Source organism: Typopeltis vanoorti, chromosome 18 (genome assembly GCF_054136105.1).
Source record: "Typopeltis vanoorti isolate ZY-2024b chromosome 18, IOZ_Tvanoo_1.0, whole genome shotgun sequence".
In the NCBI taxonomy this organism is placed as follows: domain Eukaryota; kingdom Metazoa; phylum Arthropoda; class Arachnida; order Uropygi; family Thelyphonidae; genus Typopeltis; species Typopeltis vanoorti.
Window position 1 is genome coordinate 5,106,492 of NC_143566.1, and position 20,835 is coordinate 5,127,326.

Consider the following 20,835-nt stretch of genomic DNA (forward strand, 5'->3'; position numbering starts at 1 on the left):
AATGGCTGACTGTATACCTAGAGTCCGAATAATAAATCAAGTAGGGGTTAAATGGATGAATAACACCATCAAGCTTGAGCTGCAAAAAAAGAAACAACTATGGAGGGAATTTAAGGAGATAGGTGACCGATAGGCACATGAACGGTATAAAGCGCAAGCCAGAAGGGTAACGAGTGTGGTAAGAAAAGCAGAAAAGGATTACGAAAGAACATTGGCCATGCAGGCTAAAGAGAATCCTAAACAATTTTTTCGATATGTTGCAAGTAAAAGAAACAATGTATATGGCAGAATGATTTTAAAGAATGCCGATGGTAGGGAGGTAACTGAATCAGTCTATATAGTTGAATTACTGAGCGAGCACTTTACAAGAATATATCATCCAGGTGGTGACATTGCATAAATGAATGAACCAATAGATTGTACGGGAATTGTGGTGAATGAAGTGGAGGTGAGTAGTCTATTGCATAACCTCAACGTCAATACATCTGTGTGATTGGATGGTATACCAGCTCGTGTCATACGTGAAGCAGCCAAAGAATTGTCAGTACCCTTGACCATTTTGTTTAATTTGAGTTTCTGGTCTAGGTTAGTCCCGAGGGGGTGGAAAGAGGGCAAAACATTCCACTGCATAAAGGAGGTTCCAAGACTGCTGTTGTAAATTACCGAACGATTAGCATATCAGGAATCGTTGTCAAGGTCTTGGAGAAATTAGTCAAGAGAAGAATACAGGATTGGATAGATGAAAATGGGATACTGTATGGGGGACAACATAGTTTTGTGAAGGGTAGCTCATGCCTCATTAACTTGCTCACGTTTTATAACAGTGATGGCTGAACTGGATAAGGGTAATGGGTTTACAGTGATTCTACTGGACCTTGCCAAGTCCTTTGACAGGATACCACATGGAACTCTAATCCGTAAACTGGAGCAGATGGGAATGGATATAGGGTTGGTGAGATGGATAGGAGGGTGGTTGATGGAGAGATACCAGAGAGTGGTTTATTCAGGAGTGGAGTCCAAAAGACAGCTTATGACTAGTGGTGTGCCGTAGGGTTCTGTTCTTGGACCACTACTTTTCAATTTGTTCATTAACGAGATAGGAAAGGATCTGAGAGGAAGTGTTCACTTGTTTGCTGATAATACAAAGTTGGGTTGAGCAATTGTGAGTGCCCAGGATGTCAAAATTTTGCAGGATGATTTGGATAGTTTGGAGGACTGGGCTAGGAAAAATGGATGTCAGTTTAATGTGGCAAGGTCTATGGGACTATGGAAGCTGGGCAAGAATGTGGTTAGCAGGGGTGTTAGAGCTAGGTTTTTTAACTTGAAGAGTGGTGAATGAGTGGAATAAGCTACCAGAGTCTGTCGTGGAGTGAAAAGATTAGCAGCAGTATATCACATTGGTGGAACCGTACTCCGGGAGATAGATGAGGTCAGGGATTTGGGAGTGTTGGTGGATAGGGAGTTGAAGTTTAGTGGGCACATTGCAAAAGTGGCTAAATCAGTTCATCAAATCACTTGGTTGCTGAAAAATACTTTAACAAGCAGAGACAAACAAGTTATTGTTCCTCTATATCGAGCATTGATAAGACCCCATCTAGGGTGCCAGGGTTTCTTCTTGATGAGGAGGAGGTGGAGAGGATCAAGAGACGAGCGACCAAGATGATATCAGGTCTGTGGAATGAACCTTATGAGAACAGGTTGAAGATTTGTGGGTTGCAAAAATTGGTTGATAGGAGGGAAAAGGGGTGATATGATTGAGACATTCAAATTACTGAAGGGTTTCTATAGGATTAATCCAGAAGATATTTTTGAGAATAGGACTGGTGGTGGGAGGACTTGGTGCTACATGGAAGCTGAGCAAGAATGTGGTTAGCAGGGGTGTTAGAGCTAGGTTTTTTACTTGAAGAGTGGTGAATGAGTGGAATAAGCTACCAGAGTCTGTTGTGGGTGCTATGACTGTGAATGAGTTCAAGGCGAGGTATGATAGATACTGTGTGAATGTCGAATAGTTGTTCTTGACATGATGTTAGGGCCTCCCTCGATGAGTCTGTCGATTCCTTGGAATTGCCCGAAATAATAATAAAAACTTTTAATTCATCTTCATGTGCTTGTTCACTGGTGCAAGTCTTCAAAGCCCTGTTTTTTAGTCTGTTAATGACACCAGTTTTTGTGTTGGGTGGTGGTAGGAGTTTACGTATATATTGGCCAGTATATGTAGGCTTCCTGTAGACAGTGAAGGAAAGACTACCAGAAGGAAAATGAGTGACAGTGTATCTAGAAAAGGAAGTGTGTTCTGCCTTTAAATCTCAATTGTGAATTGTATACGTTTGTGTTGTTTGTTTAGGTGGCCGAGGACGTGTCTGTCTGGTGTCCATGGGACGTGATAGTGACAACATTGTCAACGTATCTATGCCAAACTTCAGGTTTTAAAGGAGAGGAATCTAGAGAACGTTGCTCAAAATCTTCCACTTAAAAGTTAGCAATTGGGTGGGATAATGGTGACCAATAAAGAACATTTATTCTTGTAACCTGTGGCAATCTGTTTTTGAAGCAGTGCAAAGCTATCACATATCTGTAGATTCCTCTCTCTCCTTTTCTAGCCAATATCTATATTGAACATTTAAAAAAAAACATGCTGTAGCTATTGATATTCTCAAATCTTCTGTCTAGATAAGATACATTGTGTTTTTCCATTTGGCCACATGGTTCAGCCACATACCCTTTCCTCTATGTCAGCAATCAGTATCCCTGAATCCAGTATGCTGAAGAAAAAAAAAAAAAATACAGTGGTCTGTCTTTTCTAGACACTCATCACATCTTGTCAATGGCTCACTTTACAGAAACCTTGCCCACATGGGTAGATGCATACACACTTTCCCATCAACTCTCCCCCCCCCCCCCTTAACAGTATACAGTATGGTATAAAAATTCTTGATTACAGCACCTTCATCCTCTGTTTCAACAAGGCTTCTATCACATCTGATCTCTATTCACCATACCTTCATATCCAATGACTTAATGCCAAAAGAGATGCTATTGAAAGTAATACTATTACTATTCCATATCTACATGGCACCTCAGAAAACCAGCCAGACCTTTAAAGAAATATAAACTCTTGCACTGCTTTCGAACTACATATTAAGTTGGCTATGCTTAACTGCACTCCTAAAGACGAACTACCCTTCTCCTCCCCCCCCCTCTGTTCTAAGTATGTACAAAGTTTCTTGGTCTTGCAACATATCATATGATGGACAAACTGGAAAATCTGCTAATATCCACACTGAAGAACACCAGAAACACATCAGCTGTGCTAACTATGATTAGTCAGGTGTAGCTGAGCATTCTTTGGATACCCTCCAGATTCAAAGTTAACAAAAATAGAACCTAATATGCTTCAACACTCCAAATACAAATTTGATAAACTTTTTTTTTTTTTTTTTTGAATCAGCAACAGATTTAAAAAACCAACCAAATCCAAATTGAGACATTTAAGCTATCGAAGAGTTATTATTTTGTTAACACTGAGGAGATTTTTCATATAGTATAATGAGGGAAATAGCAAGGACAGGAGGGCCATCCTTGGAAGTTGAAAAGGGAGTGGTGAGTAAAAGGTTAAGAAGTAAGTTTTTTGCATGGAGAGTGGTAGGAGCGTGGCATGCATTGTCTGAAAGAAACATGCAGAGTTTAAGGAGTGATATGATAGACTTTGTGTGACCTCCCACGATGAGTCTTGTGACCCCATTGAGGTTGGGAAAATAATAATAATAAATGTTATTGTGTTTGAACACCTACATATTCGGGAAACAGTATGAGCAGCAGTTAGCTAATGACGCCAAAAAAAAAAAAATCTCAGGAAGTTCTTTCAATCCATGGCCATTAGAAGGAAGAATGATTATGGAAGGATTGCATTTGTTGGTCAAAATAGTAGAATGATAACCACTGCAGAAGATATACTTGAGATATTAAAGTGCAGTTTCATAAAATTATTTCATTCTCATGAATGTGACGACATGCAGAACTTGACTGCAGTGAGAAGGGTGGAAGAGGAGGCACTGGTGGTGAATGAGTAGGATATATGAAGAATTTAATAAACTTGATATGACTAAGGCTGTAAGGCCGATATCACTATATGTTCTGGAGAGTTAAGAGCTATTTTGACATACCTTTTTAACACAAGGCTTAGATTGCACCAAGTTCCAAAGTAGCAGAAAGTGGGAAAAATTATCTGCTAGTCTTCAAATTATAGGAAATCTCTGTGTGTCTGGAGTGTGCTTAAAGTGTTAGAGGTTATTGAGAACCAAGATTCAGAATTGGATTGATAACAGCAACATTTTCTTTGATGGAAAACATGAGTTTGTGGTCAATCAAAGAGAAGGTCGTGTAGTAGCCTACTTAATTACTATAACACAGTGACAGATGCACTGGACAAGAGGGATGGCACACAGCAGTATATTTAAATTTTGTAAAGGTCTGCTGTCATATGACAAACTAGTAATCAAATTGAAATGGATGGGATGGAATAGAACTGGATTGGAAATTGGCTGTCTGATAGTTATCATCAGGTTGTGTATGGAGTGATATTCCAGAAGAGGCAAGCCACTGGTGGTGTGTCCCAGGGATTTGTTTCTGCTTTTTAACTTGCATGTTGATAATGTTGGGAAAGGTTTGAATGGTGGTATGCAGTTGTTTGCAGATGCTGTGACTGCAAGAGTGAATGCTTTAGTTGAATTAGCGAGTGAGTGGGGTTGTCAGTTCAGTGTTGCAGAGTGTAAGGTTTTGAAATTTGGGAAGCATAGATGAAATGCAGAATATATCAAACTGGTGAAAATAGTGGAGGAGATAAAGAATATGAGGATGATGGTTGACAAGGACCTAAAATTTCCAGTACATGTTGCTAAAATTGCAAAGACAGCACAGAGATAATGATGTTGAGGACTAGAAGTAAGATGTTATGGTTCCATTGTATCAAGCTGCATTTGGATTTTTGTGTGCATATTTGTTCACCTGGTTTTTTAAAGGGTCAAGATATGATTGACAAAGGTGTTTTCTGGTCTTTGGAGTGCTGATATGAAGACAGATTGAGGGAATGCAATTTGTAGAGCCTAGTGGATAGGATGAGGTCTGTTAAATGCTTTCTATGAGGATAGATTAAAAGTATGAGTTGCACAAGTTGAGTGATAGGAATAAAAGAGGGATATGATAGAAACATTTAAGTTATTTAAAGGGTTTATAGGATTGATACATGGGAAATGTTTCAGCACTTGGCTAGAGGGGATAGAACAGTCATCCCTAGAAGTTGAGTAAGAGTGTGTTTAGTAGGGGTGTGAGGGCTGGATTCTTTGCTTAGAAAGTGTGGCGAATGAGTGGAATGAGTTGCCAGATTCAATTGAGTGTTTTGTCTGTTAATGGGTTCAGAGATATTGTTTGGGTCTCCTGTGATAAGTATTCAAACTCTGTGGGAATACCTGTACAATAATAATAAAAATTGCACAAGGGAATGGTAATTAACAGAAATTGAGAAATATCTTTTTTTTTTTTTTTCATTTATAATGATAAAGACAAATGGTGTTGCCTGAGAGGGTGGTTAAAATGAAAACTGCGAATGGATTTTAAGGAGTAGAATGATTGTCTGAGTTGTATTTCCCAATGAATAACTCTATGGAGGCTCACAATAAATAATACTGTAACAATAATAATCCCTTGTATCCTCAATGTATGTGAACTTATATATATTTATTTTTATTTTTTTCTTTAAATCATCTTTAGCATCTAGATTATGTCAAACAAAAAGGATGTGTCCTCATTAGATCATCCTCTGTATAGGTCATCTCGTTTTTTCGTTAGTCAGTGCTCTGAAGATCTTGAAGCGATAGATGACGAGGATATAGAAAGTAAAATATGCATACTTTTTTTAAATATACTAGTATAGAGAGCAGCAGTGTCATAGTTTAATTAAAGCAGTAACAAATTATTTCATATAATTTTAATAAACTTACTAATTAATTTAGACTACAATCTAAATGATATGTTACTTGTTATAGAATCTTAGTTGGAAGTTCATCTTAGATCAATACAAATGAAATTCTGAAGCACTGATTGGCTTTTATTAATCAGTTTATTACATAATCAATTTATTGTTTTTTTTTTATTCAAACCCCTTCCCCCACCTTCATCACAAAGTTTTGTGTATATATATTATTGGTAGTATTTTATACCCCTTTCCAGGGAGTCCAAGATTTCGTTGAGGGAGAGCTACTTCAGTCACTCTGCTTATACCTATTATTATCCCTCCTTGAACACACCCACTACACACCATGAAAAGCATCTGGATCTCTCGGTTGATTCCTAGCTACACGCATAGCCTGTTTCTAGGGATGACCATGAGTTCCATGGTCATCAGCTGTCAGCTGCTAAATCATATTTGGACCTATACTGTAAGTTCTTCTCACTAACTTGTAGGTCCTATCATATTCTCTCTTTCATCTATCTGTACCTCAAACTTTGAAGACTACATTCCCTTAATTTGTCCTCATATGCACAATTTCATAGGCCAATTATTATTGTTTACCTGTTCTGGATTTTCGCAGCTGTCTTCCAATCTCCTTGGAACCTAGGTGACCATATCCGCAAACATATGAAAGTCTTCTAAGTAGTTGAATAACTTATTTTTTTTCCAGGTTAGGGTTCTTCTTTAAAATTGGAATAATGTAAGTAGCCATAATACTACACATACAAGAAACAGAAAACACACATTAAATAATCTTAATCTTTCATGATGACCAAGATACACATTATTGTTTAACCTATCTACAACCCACTTCACTCACGCTTACATTTTGATAATGTACCCATATCCTTTCAAGATCAGTTTTTCCTTCTTGGACTGACTCTCACATCCAGTTGATCTTGAATTGCCTTAAATACTCATAAATCTTAAACTTAAGATGCCTTAAATTTTGTGTATACATCAAAGGCATCTTCAGCAGAAATGGACTAATCTATAAATAATTTGCATAACATATAAATAACAGAAATATTCTAAAATCTGCCACAATAGCTTTAACAAGGTAACCAAGTTATCAGCAAAATTCTAATTATAAAATCCATGACAAAAATGAAACACATATGTTTAGTGGCTTAAATCCAAATCTTCAGCTTGCACTACAATACAAAACAGGTGTAAAAAAAAGTTATCAAGAATTCCAAATCAGGTTTTTCATAACAATGAAATGCAATGGGTTTGCCTTTTGATTCCTTGCGAATGTGTTTGGCATAACTTTTGCCTTTCCTTGTTTCCACCTCATATCCTGAGGGTACTATGGAAAGTTTACCCATGGATAAGGCAGACTTCTTGACGTCAGTCTTTCTTCTGACTCTTGTTTAGACAAGCAAGGCACATCACCTCCTGCACTACCACAAAATGCCCATTAGATGCCTCTTCTGATCTTTCACCAGAAGGACATCAGAAAAATTCCTGTTAATCTTGATACTAATAAGACTCCTGTTCCAGTGGTATTCCTCAAGTTGTGTTTAAAATATGTGCTCCACAATTAGTTCCCATCCTGTATTTCCTATATAAGCTGCCATATTCTTCTGGCATCTACATAACAATATGAAAGCAAGCCTTCATTCAGACTGTACCTAAAAAGGGAGATAAAAGTTGGACAGCAAACTATTGTCCTATTGCCCTTACATGAGTATTTTCAAGTCTGATGGAGAAGGTTAACAAACAGTTTCTTCATTACCTGGAGACCTATCACCAACATGGATTTTGCCATTTTAATTCTACATCAGACTTCATTTCCTTACACATCTTTGGACACAGGCCATGAAAAGATTTGGAGCAACCTATTCGGTCACTCTTTATATTTCAAAGGCATTTGATTGTTATGATAAAAGTTTAAGGGAGTGAAACAGCACTAGGAAATGATTAAAAGTATTTAATGCTTCCAGTATTTCATTTCAGTTACAGAGACATTATCAGATGTACAAAACAGGACACTTATCAACAGCTTTTTCTTAAGTATCTCCCATGCACTAAATAAGTCAGCAGCCTAACATTTCATCCAGGCTGCTGCTGAAAGACTAGAGTCCTAATTAGTTGGGACACCCTCTGTGGACATCTTTCAGCAACCTAGGATGTAAATTGGGATCTCAAAGTATTAGCATGTCTCATTTTCTGGCAAGTTTCATGCAACCATATTTATTTCAATTATGCTGCTTTTTAAGAGCAGCATAATCAGAAAACCAGGTTACTTGCATAAATGCCCTAATCTACCCAGTTGTATATACAAGCTCTTACCAATTTCTCTAAACTTTTAACAACTACAGAAGAAATACAAACGCCTATGATTTGATACCTCCATTCTACTGCCATCCTTATGCATTGGTACTGTCTTACCCTCCTTTCACTCTCCAGGAACCTGTCCCATTGCAAGACTTTCACTAAACAGCCAAGCTTAATGGCACAGTCAGTTTCATGGTGGTGAAACTCCATCTATGGGTTCCCTGCCTTATTAACATTTAGCATACTCAGTATTCAGAATACATCCTCTTCCATCACTTCTAACACTTCGTCACTCATTATCCTTCTAGAAATATAGCCTGCTATAAGTTCAACCATATGATTCATATTCGCAATATTCTTTTTCCTCCTACTTTCCACATAGCAAAAAAAGCCCGTGTGATTCTCCTTGGATTGTATCAATTTCCTCTCATATTTTAATTTTTCTCTCCTTATAATACTAGTCACTTTCCTAGCCTGAGCTGTAAATCTCTTTGTATGTCTTGCATAATCTCTTTTTCTTCTGCATTTTGTCATCCATTTGACTCTAAATTGCTTTATCTTCTTCACTCAGTATACAGTTTGCCATTACTGTCAACAGCTTTTTCTTAAGTATTTCCCATGCACTAATGATCAAATTCTTTCATCCTTTGCATTGCTGCAAGCTGGTTTCTAAGTCTATGATAGTTGCCCGCCTTATAATTCCACATAAATTCTTTCTGTTTTGATATTTCCACATGCCTCTTCATCCTCTAAGTCAGGATCATGTGATCACTCTCACAATGATGGGGGGGGGGAAGGAAGGATGATGTCTCAGTCACAATCAGATCCTCTGATGCTATGACCAAATCTAAAGCTCCTGATTCTCATGTTCTTTTACCACATGCTTCCTAAGACAGTTGTCCTTCAAGAAATCCAAAAATTCAGTTACCCTATTACTGCATGCTGTCTCCTTTGTCTATTTTATATTGCTATAGTTGAAGTCTCCCATAATGATCACTGGCTTTGCATTTTCATCACCAGCAACATCATACTGAATATCTTGTAGTATAAACATCTATCTCACACTATATACTCGCAGAGCCATTAGTGCTATCTCCGTCATGATTCTCCACTTTGAGAGGGATACAATTCATCTCTTAATCATGAGTAACATTCCACAACCACGTTTATCCTTCCTATCCTGCTGAAATATGCTATACTCTCTGATTTTTATTCCTGTTAGAACATCCTTGTCAGTTAACCAAGTTTCACTGATAATAACAACCTTTGGAGAGGATGAATCAATCAGTGCGACAAACTAATTCCCTTTATTTCTAATGATCCTAGCATTGCATACAGAAAAACCAATGCATTGCTAGTATAGCCATTATTACTCCTCTCATACTTCACCTGCTGGAATGTAGTGTACACTCTCATTTCTTAAGTCACTTTCCCTATGAGGCCATACTTGCTATATTCCACCAATGCAGTGTAATCAATCTCTTGCATATAACTTTTATATCCTCAAATATAGTCCATGCATTCACATATTCCATACTTCTTTTCCTACACATCCTCACTATTATCTCATTCATTATTACTGCTCTTTTTAAATAAATTATAATACTGACATTAATTCACATAAAATATTATTTATTCGCCTGAGTATCACAGGCATCTTCAGTGCAAGGTTGAACAATAACTGACGATTCCAAAAGGCACCACCTAAGTAGCTAATGCAAGATAACTAAAAAAAAATGGTCATTAACTTTCCTAACTAAAAAAAAAAAAACTTACATAAAATAAAAAATAAATAATTAATTAATTAAATAATATATATATATATACACACACACACACAATTAAAAAAAAAGTTAGTACTTTTTAAATCAACTAATCTTTCCTATCTCCCACAAAGGGTATAGACGTAGACCCATCGGATCTGTTTAAGTTAGGAGAGTGAAATAAAGTTTCACATGTTTCTTTATAAAGCTGTTCCACGAGGAACTGACTTTTGTGAAGGACTTTTGTCTTGTTCCAATGAACTCTGTCTGGTGTTGATGGCATGCTCTGCAAGTCCAGACTGTTCAGGTTCAATCTATTGAATATAAGACTTGTGTTCTTCTAGCTGCATAAAAGCAGATCTTCCGGTTTGTCCGAAATAAGATAACCTACCACAGGGGCAAGGAATCTGGTAGACACCTGGATGATTGAGATGTGGAAGCTTGTCCTTTGGAGAAGTAAGAAAGGTGGAGATTTTTCTGATGGGGTGTAAGGCAACAAAAATATTTAGTGGTTTTAAAACATTTGCTATGTGTTCACTAATGCCTTGCACATAAGGGATAGGTAAGAGTTATTTCTTCTGTATTTGAAGAGGTAGAGATACCAAAACTGCTCAAAGCTCTTTTGATGAAAGAATTCTTATAACCATTAAATAAAAATGTGGAAATAATAATATGTTGCAATTCTTTCTGTAATAGCTCATATTTGTAATACATTTGTAATACATTCTGGTTATTTTTCCTTTAAAAAAAAAGGGAAAAAAAAGGATCCATTTCACCCTAGAGGAAGAAGTGAACAAGCAGCTAGCCTTTTTTAGAGCTTTTAATTCTTCCCCAACCAGATGGTAACTAACCTACATTTCTCAGTTTTTAGGAAGAAGACTCATATAGGCCATTATATCTATGGTGAATGTCATCACTATCCCAGTCAAAAGGCTGGAACTATTAAAACACTAGTTCATCAGACCCACGCCTTATGTTCTTCAGATGAGTTATTACAGAAAGAATTGCAACATATTATTTCCACTTTTTTATCAAATGGTTAAAAGAATTCTTTCATCAAAAGAGCTTTGAGCAGTGTTGATATCTCTACCTCTTCAAATACAGAAGAAATAACTCATATTCTTTTCTCTTATATGCAAGGCATTAGTGAATGCATAGCAAAAGTTTTAAAACCACTAAATATTTTTGTTGCCTTTCGTTCCATCAGAAAAATCTCCACCTTCTCACTTCTCTAAAGGACAAGCTTCCACATCTCAATCATCTAGGCATCTACCAGATTCCTTGCTCCTGTGGGTTATCTTATTTTATACAAACAGGAAGATCTGCTTTTATTTGGTTAGAAGAACACAAGTCTTATATTCAATTCCTTGAACCTGAAAGTTTGGACTTGCAGAGCATGTCATTAACACTAGACACAGAGCTCATTGAAACAAGACAAGAGTCCTGAACAAAATTTGGTTCCTCATGGAATGGTTTTATAAAGAAATATGTGAAACTTTACTTCACTCTCCTAACTTAAACAGATCCGACGGTCTACATCTATCCCCTTTGTGGGAGACAGTACTTTTTAAATCAGCTAATATTTCCTAACTTTTTTTAATTGTGTGTGTGTGTGTTATTTAATTAATTGATTATTTCTTTTTTATTTTATGTAAGTTTTTTTTTTTAAGTTAGTATTATATCGCCTTTCTTCCCTTTTCGGATGTTTGTGTTTTTATATAACGATATTGATAAGACCCTTTTTTGATAACACGTGATGCCTCTGGTTAACAAGAGAATTGGTTCTAGGAGGAGTCAATCTTGTCTCAGTCCTGAGATCAGCTTCTCAAGAAGTTCTAAGATATTTATATTTTGGGACTGCGCCTCTTAGGACTAATGAATTTTATAAGTTATAACAAAACAGAGATGATCTCAGGAAAGAACTCAAGTGATTTCCTAAATCTGCAGGCGTGGCCAAGGTCTTATTCCTTAATTCCCTGCTGATTAATTCTCATTAATCTTTTTATAAGCAGTGCATCAGATTACACACGCACAGACAACTTGATTAAATTATAATCTGGAGTATCTGGAATAAGGGAGAGAAATTGGTGGCGCAGATAGCATCAGCCTGGCCAAAAATTATTGCGATCACTGAGATGTGGTTGACAGAAGGGGATATAACAACAGGAATAGAAGTCGCTGGGTATAGCATTTTTCATCAGGATAGGAGGGGAAAGCGTGGTGGTGGGGTACTGCTTATGATAAGTGATGACCTATGTCCTCTAAGAGTGGAGAATTTGGAAGGAAGTGAGACAAATGATTTTGAGATCGTATGGTGTGAAGTAGAGGTAGGCAAGATAGGATATTTAGCGGGGTGTTGCTACAGACCCAGGAGCACAGAGGATGGGGACAAGGAGATGTTTAGACAGCTAAGTTTGGCAAGTGCAAGAAGAATGATTGTTATGGGAGATTTTAACTTCAGTAGTATAAATTGGAGAGAGGAACATGCATGTAGCAATAGGGGAATGGAATTTCTAGAATTCTTGAGGGACAAATGTCTTAGGCAACATGTAACAGAGGGAACAAGAGGTTTAAAAGTTTTGGATTTGGTTATAGCATCAGAAGAGTTGATAATAACTAAGTTGACATCTCTCCCGCCAGTTGGAGAGAGTGACCATATGGTGTTGACTTGGAAAATGAATAGACATGCAGGAGTATCAAAGAGATCGGAACTTATGTGGAATTATAAAGCAGGTGATTATAATAGTCTTAGACGTCAACTTCGGGAAGTTTCATGGAGGAAGGAATTGGAAGGCTGGGATATCACTAGTGCGTGGGAAATTGTGAAAGAATATTTGTTATCAGCAATGGTAAGTTGTATACCACGAGTGAAGAAGAGGACGCAATTTGGAGTAAAGTGGATGACAAACAATATTAAACAGGAATTGCATGCGAAAAAGAGGCTATGGAAGAGATATAAGGAGACAGGTGAAGAGATGCATGAGGAATATAAGACACAGGCCAGAAGAGTGACTAGTGTGGTAAGGAAATCGAAACTGGAATATGAGAGGAGATTGGCCCTAAGATCCAAAGAAAATCCTAGGGAATTTTTTAGCTATGTGGCCAATAGGAGGAGAAATGACTGTGGAAGAATGATATTGTGGGATAAAAATGGGAATAGAGTAACTGATGCAGAGGACATAGTGGAATTGTTCAATGAACACTTTATTGGAGTATTTCATCCTAGAGGAGTCAGTTTTAATGCTAGAGGGATAGGACTGGTACGAGGTTTGGAGGTACAGGAGGAGAGTGTGTTTCAGATACTGGGTACTCTGGATATCAGTAAAGCTGTGGGACTGGATGGTATTTCACCACGAGTTTTGAGAGAATGTGCTAGGGAATTGACAGTGCCTTTAAAGTGGCTTTTCAATGAAAGTCTGGCTTTGGCAAAGGTGCCCAGGGAATGGAAGGAAGGTAAGATAGTGCCATTGCATAAGGGTGGTAACAGACTGGAAGTGTCTAATTATAGGCCAGTCTGTGTGTCATCAGTAGTTGTTAAGATCTTGGAGAAAGTAGTGAGGGACCGTATACAGCATTGGGCAGATGAGGGTAATGTTATCTGTGAGAATCAAGATGGATTTGTGAAAGGACGCTCTTGTTTTAGCAATATGCTAGCCTTTTATAATAAAGTTACAAGAACATTAGATGAGGGAAAGGCATATACTGCAATTTTCTTAGACTTGGCAAAGGCATTTGACAGGGTGCCACATGATAAGCTGATATTTAAGTTGCAGCACATGGGTTTGGATGTCAGATTGGTCAACTGGATTCAGGATTGGCTGTCTGATAGGTATCAGAGAGTTGTGTATGGTGGAGCAGTTTCCAGGAGGCAGAGGGTTACAAGTGGGGTCCCACAGGGCTCAGTACTAGGACCTATATTGTTTAACCGTTATATCAGTGACATAGCCAGTGGATTGCAGGGGGATATTCAGTTGTTTGCGGATGATGCGAAGCTGGGAAGAGATTATTAGTAATAGTGCAGATGTGGTATCCCTGCAAGAGGATTTAAATAAGCTAGATAGATGGGCAAATGAATGGGGGTGTCAGTTTAATGCAGCAAAATGTAAGGTCTTGAGGTTTGGGAAACATCGATGGGATGCTGCATACTCTATGGGAGGAGTTATACTGGATGAAGTACGGGAGACAAGAGATCTGGGGTTGATGATTGATAGAAACCTAAATTTAGGGGACATATTGCAAAGGTGGTGAAGGTAACACAGAGGATTGCTGCAATTATGAGAAGGACACTGACCTGCAGTGATAAAAGGGTTATCAACCACACGTAGACTATTGTTCTCAGATTTGGTCCCCAGGATTTGAAGGGGATAAATTAACTGTGGAAAGGGTACAGAGGCGGATAACAAAGATGGTTTCGTGACTGTACAATATGAGTTATGAGGATCGACTGAGGGATTGTGGACTGCAGGGTTTGGTGGGAAGAAGGAGAGGTGATATGATCGAGACTTTTAAACTGTTGAGAGGTAGTTACAGGGTTGAAACTTGGGAGCTCTTTCGCTTGGTTAAACAGCAGGAAGGAGTGATGACAAGAGGCCATCCCTGGAAGTTACGAAACGAAACTGTGAGCAAGAGGGTAAGGAGTGGTTTCTTTGTGTGGAGGGTGGTTGAGCCGTGGAATGCATTGCCTGATGGAGTGGTGGGAGCGAGAACGGTCAGTGAGTTTAAAGAGTGGTATGATAGACTTTGTGTTTCTCAGGGGGGGACCTCCCCTTGATGAGTCTTGACAGACTTTATGTCTTAGGAAGGACCTCCCTCGATGATTCTTTTGACTCTTTGGAGGCCTGAATAATAATAATAATAAATTAAAGAAAACAAAGGTTTAATGAACATTATATATGATACATACGGATTAGAAGACTACACAATTTCAGTCAATGGTTAATATATTAAGATGATGCATCAGTGGAGACAATAAAGCAGAAGTCCCATAGATCTACAGCTCAGTCGGTCATCCATAGAAGGAGGGGCCATGTTTTCATGGCCCCAGTTAGAGTTTTAATAACTCTAACTGGGCCCAATCATTCCATGCCTAGTATTATCACTGATATTAACCAATAAATTTTCTTGCAAGGCTAGATACATGTGACAAAAAAGTCACTTCTAAACTAAATGCTAACAAGCTATCTTGGATACCAGCATTATCATTAAATTTAATACAAAATTCTAGTAGTACTATCATTTAAACCTCAATGCTAATCTTCAAAACCTTTTCTGAAACATCTCCACATCCTCCTAATCATTACAATAACTCAGCACTGCTACGAAACTACAATAATTTATCTTTCAAGATTCTGATCGCTACAGTCCTGTCTCATGTTATCATTAATGCTATCTCTTTAAATCGATCACTTAAACAAATTCCTTTCATCCACAACTAACAATGAAAAGTTTCTACTTATCTATCTCGGAGGTCATCACCATTGTTGACTTGTTGGAAGCTGGCTTTCTTCAGTAGAATGCCCCTTTTCCTTTCCTTGACTGAAACAGTGGCAAATAGTTCTCCGGGCTGTCGACAATTCTCCTCGACCTCTGTATGATGAAAACATGGCCCCCTCCTTCTATGGATGACCGACTGAGCTGTAGATCTACGGGACTTCTGCTGTATTGTCTCCACTGATGCATCATCCAACCAGCTCTGGAGTGGAGGCTCTGCCACCTTCATCCAGCCTACGACCTTGAGAATCCCAATGCGAGACGATCCAGGAACAAAAGAGAGCGAGTGGGGGTGCTCTTGATCTTTTTATTTCCTGCTGGTCTCGGGGATTCCTGCACTCTATGATATCCACATAACGCTGAAAACCTTACTCACATGGGTCAAACGTCATAGCAGCCACCTTCTCTCTTACCCCTCTCCTGCACCGTTGGTATGCGATCGCCGGGGCGAACCTTCCTTCTCATATTACTGCTCCGGGACTTTGGGGGTGACACTCACTTCCAAACTTTACGCAAGTCATGCTGCAACGGTTTGAAAGCTTGACTGATCAATCCAACCTGAAGGGTGGGACAAAGTTGTATATGCAACTCAACTCAAACAAAGATGACAGGACCCTGACCTTGATTGACACTGGTATTGTGATGACAAAGGCATGTTTCATAGATAACTTGCTAACAACATAATTTAATGTAAACTATACAATATTTGATACACTTACTCAGTTATAGATAACTTGCTAACAATAATTTAATGTAAATTATACAATAATTGACACACTTACTCAGATGTATTCTAACATACTTAGACAAGGAAAACTCTACAGTATAGAACTTGGATATATTTACAAGGTTACACTACAGTATACTCAGAGACAAACACATGTATTTATTCATTCTCTCTAATTTTGATTGTTAAATTATGAAGAGATTAGAATTTCTATATTCTCAATCGATCACAAATTAACATTAGGAAATTTAATGACCTTTTTTAGTTATCTTGCATCAGCTACTTAGGTGGCACCTTTTGAAATTATCAGTTATTGTTCAACCTTGTACTGAAGATGCCTGTAATACTCAGGTGAAAATCATAGTAATAAATAATATTTTATGTGAATTAATTCCAGTATTATAATTTATTTAAATATGCCTACTCATGGTATTTCCTTATTGAAATGGACTTCGACAACAACCACATTACTGCTCTTCTCCTCCATTCTGCATTATCAAACCAGGGGAACACTTTTTTGTTCAAAACATTACATCTCTCCTTCTCAAATCCTAATTCTTATAAGTCTTAGGCCCAACCAACCTTGGAATATCATTCTTGCATTTGGAGTGGTGCACCTAAAACCTCTGTAAGAATACACGATGATATACAGAAGAGGGTGATCCACTTAATAGGTTATTCCTATCTTACAGACTCATTTCAGTCACTTTCCTGTAGCTACTTTGTTTATGTGTTACACCTTTCCTATAGGTAACTTTCATGGGCATTGTTTTGCTTACTGAGGCTAAGAAGACTATATAAAAAAAGTGAGATTCTGCTAAATAATATAAGGTGTTATATTCTTGGTTTAATCCTTTATCCAAGTGTAAGCAAAGTTTGCACCTGAAGTATTTTTAAGGACAGGGCAACTCATATATAGAGGCTTCAGGTGCAAAAATACTTCAGACACAAACTTTGTTTGCTTACACTTGGATAAAGGATTAAACTGAGAATATAATTTCTTGGCATCTTTAATTTATAGTATAATGAAGTGAAAAAACTTCCAACAACTATCTCTAATCCAGAGTAATTTAATAAGGTGTGACACCTTGTGAAGACTCGCATATGGAAATATGACTTCCTCATTACTTCAACCTTGGTAACACCTATGGGTTTGGCTCCCACTGATGAGACCTCAACAGTGGTTGAAACTGGTCTCGGTAGTGACCCTTCTCATAATGCATAGTATTATACATGTCCATAAGGATATGTACTTTGCATTGTAGGATACCAAGGCAAGTGATGTGAAGTCATTAACCTTTATATACGAGTTGTCCTGTCCTGAAAATGCTTCAGGTACAAACTTTGTTTGCTTACACTTGGATAAAGGATTAAACCAAGAATATAATTCTTGGCATCTTTAATGTATTTTTATGTTCTTCCATTTGGATAGCTGATCTTCCTGTCTATTGATAGTAGACCAACTTGCAAGAACAAGGAACTCTGTATATGCCTACCTGGAACTGATAGGAGAGGAAGTTTGTCTTTATTGGAGTGGTTAAGCATAGATAGTTTTTAAGTGAGGCTTGAAAGTGGTATAAAATTGTTGTGTTATAGGTCTTGTGATATTTCACCTGTGTGATCATTATTTAAAAAAAAAAAAAAAAATCTAGGAAAGGATAGAGGGTTGATAAAGTACTAACTCCCATGAAGTAGATAACATAGACCATCATATCTCTAAGTTTGGACAATGAAGTAATGTTTCATCAGTTTCCTTATAAAGTTATTTCCTAAAAACTCAGCTCTTATATAGGATTTCACTCAATCCAGAGACTGCCATCTCTACTGTTTCTAGTAGAGATGGCATGTCCAGATTGTTAAGGCTCAAGATACTTGATGTCAAATTTATGTTTCTCATGATGGAAAAAATGTATATTATCCAGATTGTCCAAAATAACACAAGCACAAGAACAAAGACTCTAGATAGACACCAGGAAAGCTTAGTGAAGGAATCTTGGCTTTTGGTGAAGAGAGAGAAAGAGAGGTGGAGACTTTTCTGACAGGACAAAATGCCATATAGATGTTGAGAGGCTTTAAAATATTCACAGTATGGTCATTTATTCCTTTCACATAAGGCAGTGGAATAAGAGTAGTTTCCTCTTGTGGAGAAGAGGCAGGAATTCTTGAAAACCTTTGTTAATAAAGGCTTTGTTGAAACTATAACAAGAAGGTTGACTTGATGTAAGTCATCTGTAGAACATGAAGTATGGGCATGATGTATTAAGGTTTTAATAGGGTGATGGTGCAATTCTACATGAATATAACTGATTGTGTGAGTTTTCTTCTAAAACAGAATTGTAGCCATTATCTGGTTAATAATGAATTAGCAGATCCATAAAGGACATTTGGTTGTTTTCTTTTTTCTAAAGTGAATGGTATTCTTGGTTATACTGTATTTATTTTGGACATAAAATTTTCTAAATCTGGAGAAGAATGATAAACTGCAAAAATGTCCACATATCTGTACCAAAGCATAGGTCTGGGAGAAATATCACTGAGGAGACATTCAAAGTGTTCCATAAAGTAGTTGAGCAAATGTTGGAGAAAGAGAGCTTCTCAAAACTTTTTTTCAATTGTTTATAGTAGTTTTGAACAACATAATATCCAGAATGAGTAACAAAGTGAAAAAGTTTAAAAAAATATTAGATGGAAAATCTTGCTTGAGAAAAGCAGTGGTATCTGACAAAGAAATATTAGTGAAGAGCAAACTATATCTAATCTGATCGTATCAGAGGGACTCTGATATGAAGAAAAATCACAAATTTTGTTTTTAAAGTTCAAAATGTTCATAATATAGTGAAAGATTTTCCTGTGAAAGTAGAAAATAAACTTGATGTGTATTTAGATAATTTATAAGTAGAACAATTAATACAATCAACTACATACCTTAATGGAATACTGGGTTTGTGGATCTTGGGAAGATCATATAATCATGGAGAATGTGTATAAAGGTTTTATGTTTTCTTTAAACCATCATTCCAACCAGAGATATTGTCAGTGAGATTATTAAGTTTATTACTTGGCCTAGAGTTAGATGAGAAGAGAGTGGCTGGTAAGTAGAACAGTGATGGATCATTATAGAAATCTTGTAATATTCTTTCTTTATCTTGTACAATCACAGCCTTACCCTTATCTGTTTTGTGGATAATCAGATTATGTTTGATTTTTAAAGGCTTAAGCACTTTGAGTTGTGGAAATGAAAGATTAGGAGGAGATTGTTTAGTATTGAACGGATCATAAACTTCTGTCAATAGAATGAACAAAGTCCATCAATGGTAAGTTCTTAAGAGAAATGACTGAATCGTGACCTTTAGCTCAGCTATCAGCTAACGCTTTTTATTCCCCATATAGGGAGTAGGTGAGGCTGTTTTAGCCCTATCTAACTTTTAGAGACTAAGTGTGCAGTTTAATCTCCATTGGTAGCCAATCAGAGAGAGCTTGTCCAAGTCTATCACTAATCTAATTGGCACGCAGTGAAGAGATAGCTAACAAGCACCACCATCTTTTGGTACCTAACCTTAACAAATATTTTTAATGTCTGAAAATAGTGTGGGTTCAACAGTAGATTTTCTTGAGTTCAAAATTTCTTCCTATACCATAATCATAGGCATCTCTGAACGTTTATCAAAAATTTTGAAGACATACAAACTCGCTACTACCTATAAACCAAATTCACAGTTTGTTACTTTTTAGATAAATTATGGAATCTACAACTATGTTATAAATAACTATTTTAATTTCCCAATGTTTCGACCTTCATAAAAGGTCATTATCTGGAGTATACACATAAATACAGAGACAGGCTGAATTACATTTCACACAGTATGCTGTGTGAAATATAATTCAATGTAAGAGACAATGATTTGATCAACAGTTATTCTACTGGCATGACCTCTAGTGAAAATAGAATATTAAAAAAAAAATTAAATTAATAAATTAAAAATAAATTAATTACTTAATTAAAAACTACATCAAACCTATATTCTATTTAAGATAACATCAGAGAAACATTCTTTCATATAGATAGTTTTCTTACAGTAACAGTGATGTCCTAATTTAACATGACAATTGTTATATTAGATTTAAGATTCTGGATCACTTATGGTAGATAAGTAATACACTTGTCGATAAGTAATAAGTAGTATTGTAGACAGGGCCGGCCTTCTCTATAAAGGGACCCGGGTGCAAGAAACCGTTTGGGGTCCTAAAATATTTTTTAAAGGTAAAAATTAAAGGATTCAAAATAAACGTATTGTAAAACCTCTTACCTGCAAATGATTTTGGCACATGAAAACAAAAAAAAACACATTCGAAATATAACACATTAAGATAATGTTTACTGAACCCAAAACAAAAGTATTAAATAATTAAAATAAATAAATATTTAACACAAACAAAAGTAACCTGGCTCACCAACTAGCGCAAAAACTATTTACAATTATTGTTTAAAGTAATAAAACAAATTAATTTAAGCACATAAAAAAATAAATAGGTTTACTATTTAGGGGCCTAGTTTTATTAACACTAAA

At 36.8% G+C, this 20,835-nt stretch overlaps 1 protein-coding gene across 4 annotated transcripts in view; it reads left to right on the top strand.

Moving 5' to 3' along the window:
* LOC150096465 (ankyrin repeat domain-containing protein 49-like) overlaps nucleotides 1-20,835 on the top strand; it is a 192,390-nt gene that overhangs the window by 19,074 nt on the left and 152,481 nt on the right. For all 4 annotated transcript variants that reach the window (XM_090408370.1, XM_090408372.1, XM_090408371.1 and 1 more), the window contains exon 2: nucleotides 5,767-5,891. In XM_090408370.1, the coding sequence (XP_090264496.1) occupies nucleotides 5,777-5,891 (115 nt within the window). In that variant the 5' untranslated portion in view covers nucleotides 5,767-5,776. The remainder of the gene's footprint in view (nucleotides 1-5,766; nucleotides 5,892-20,835) is intronic.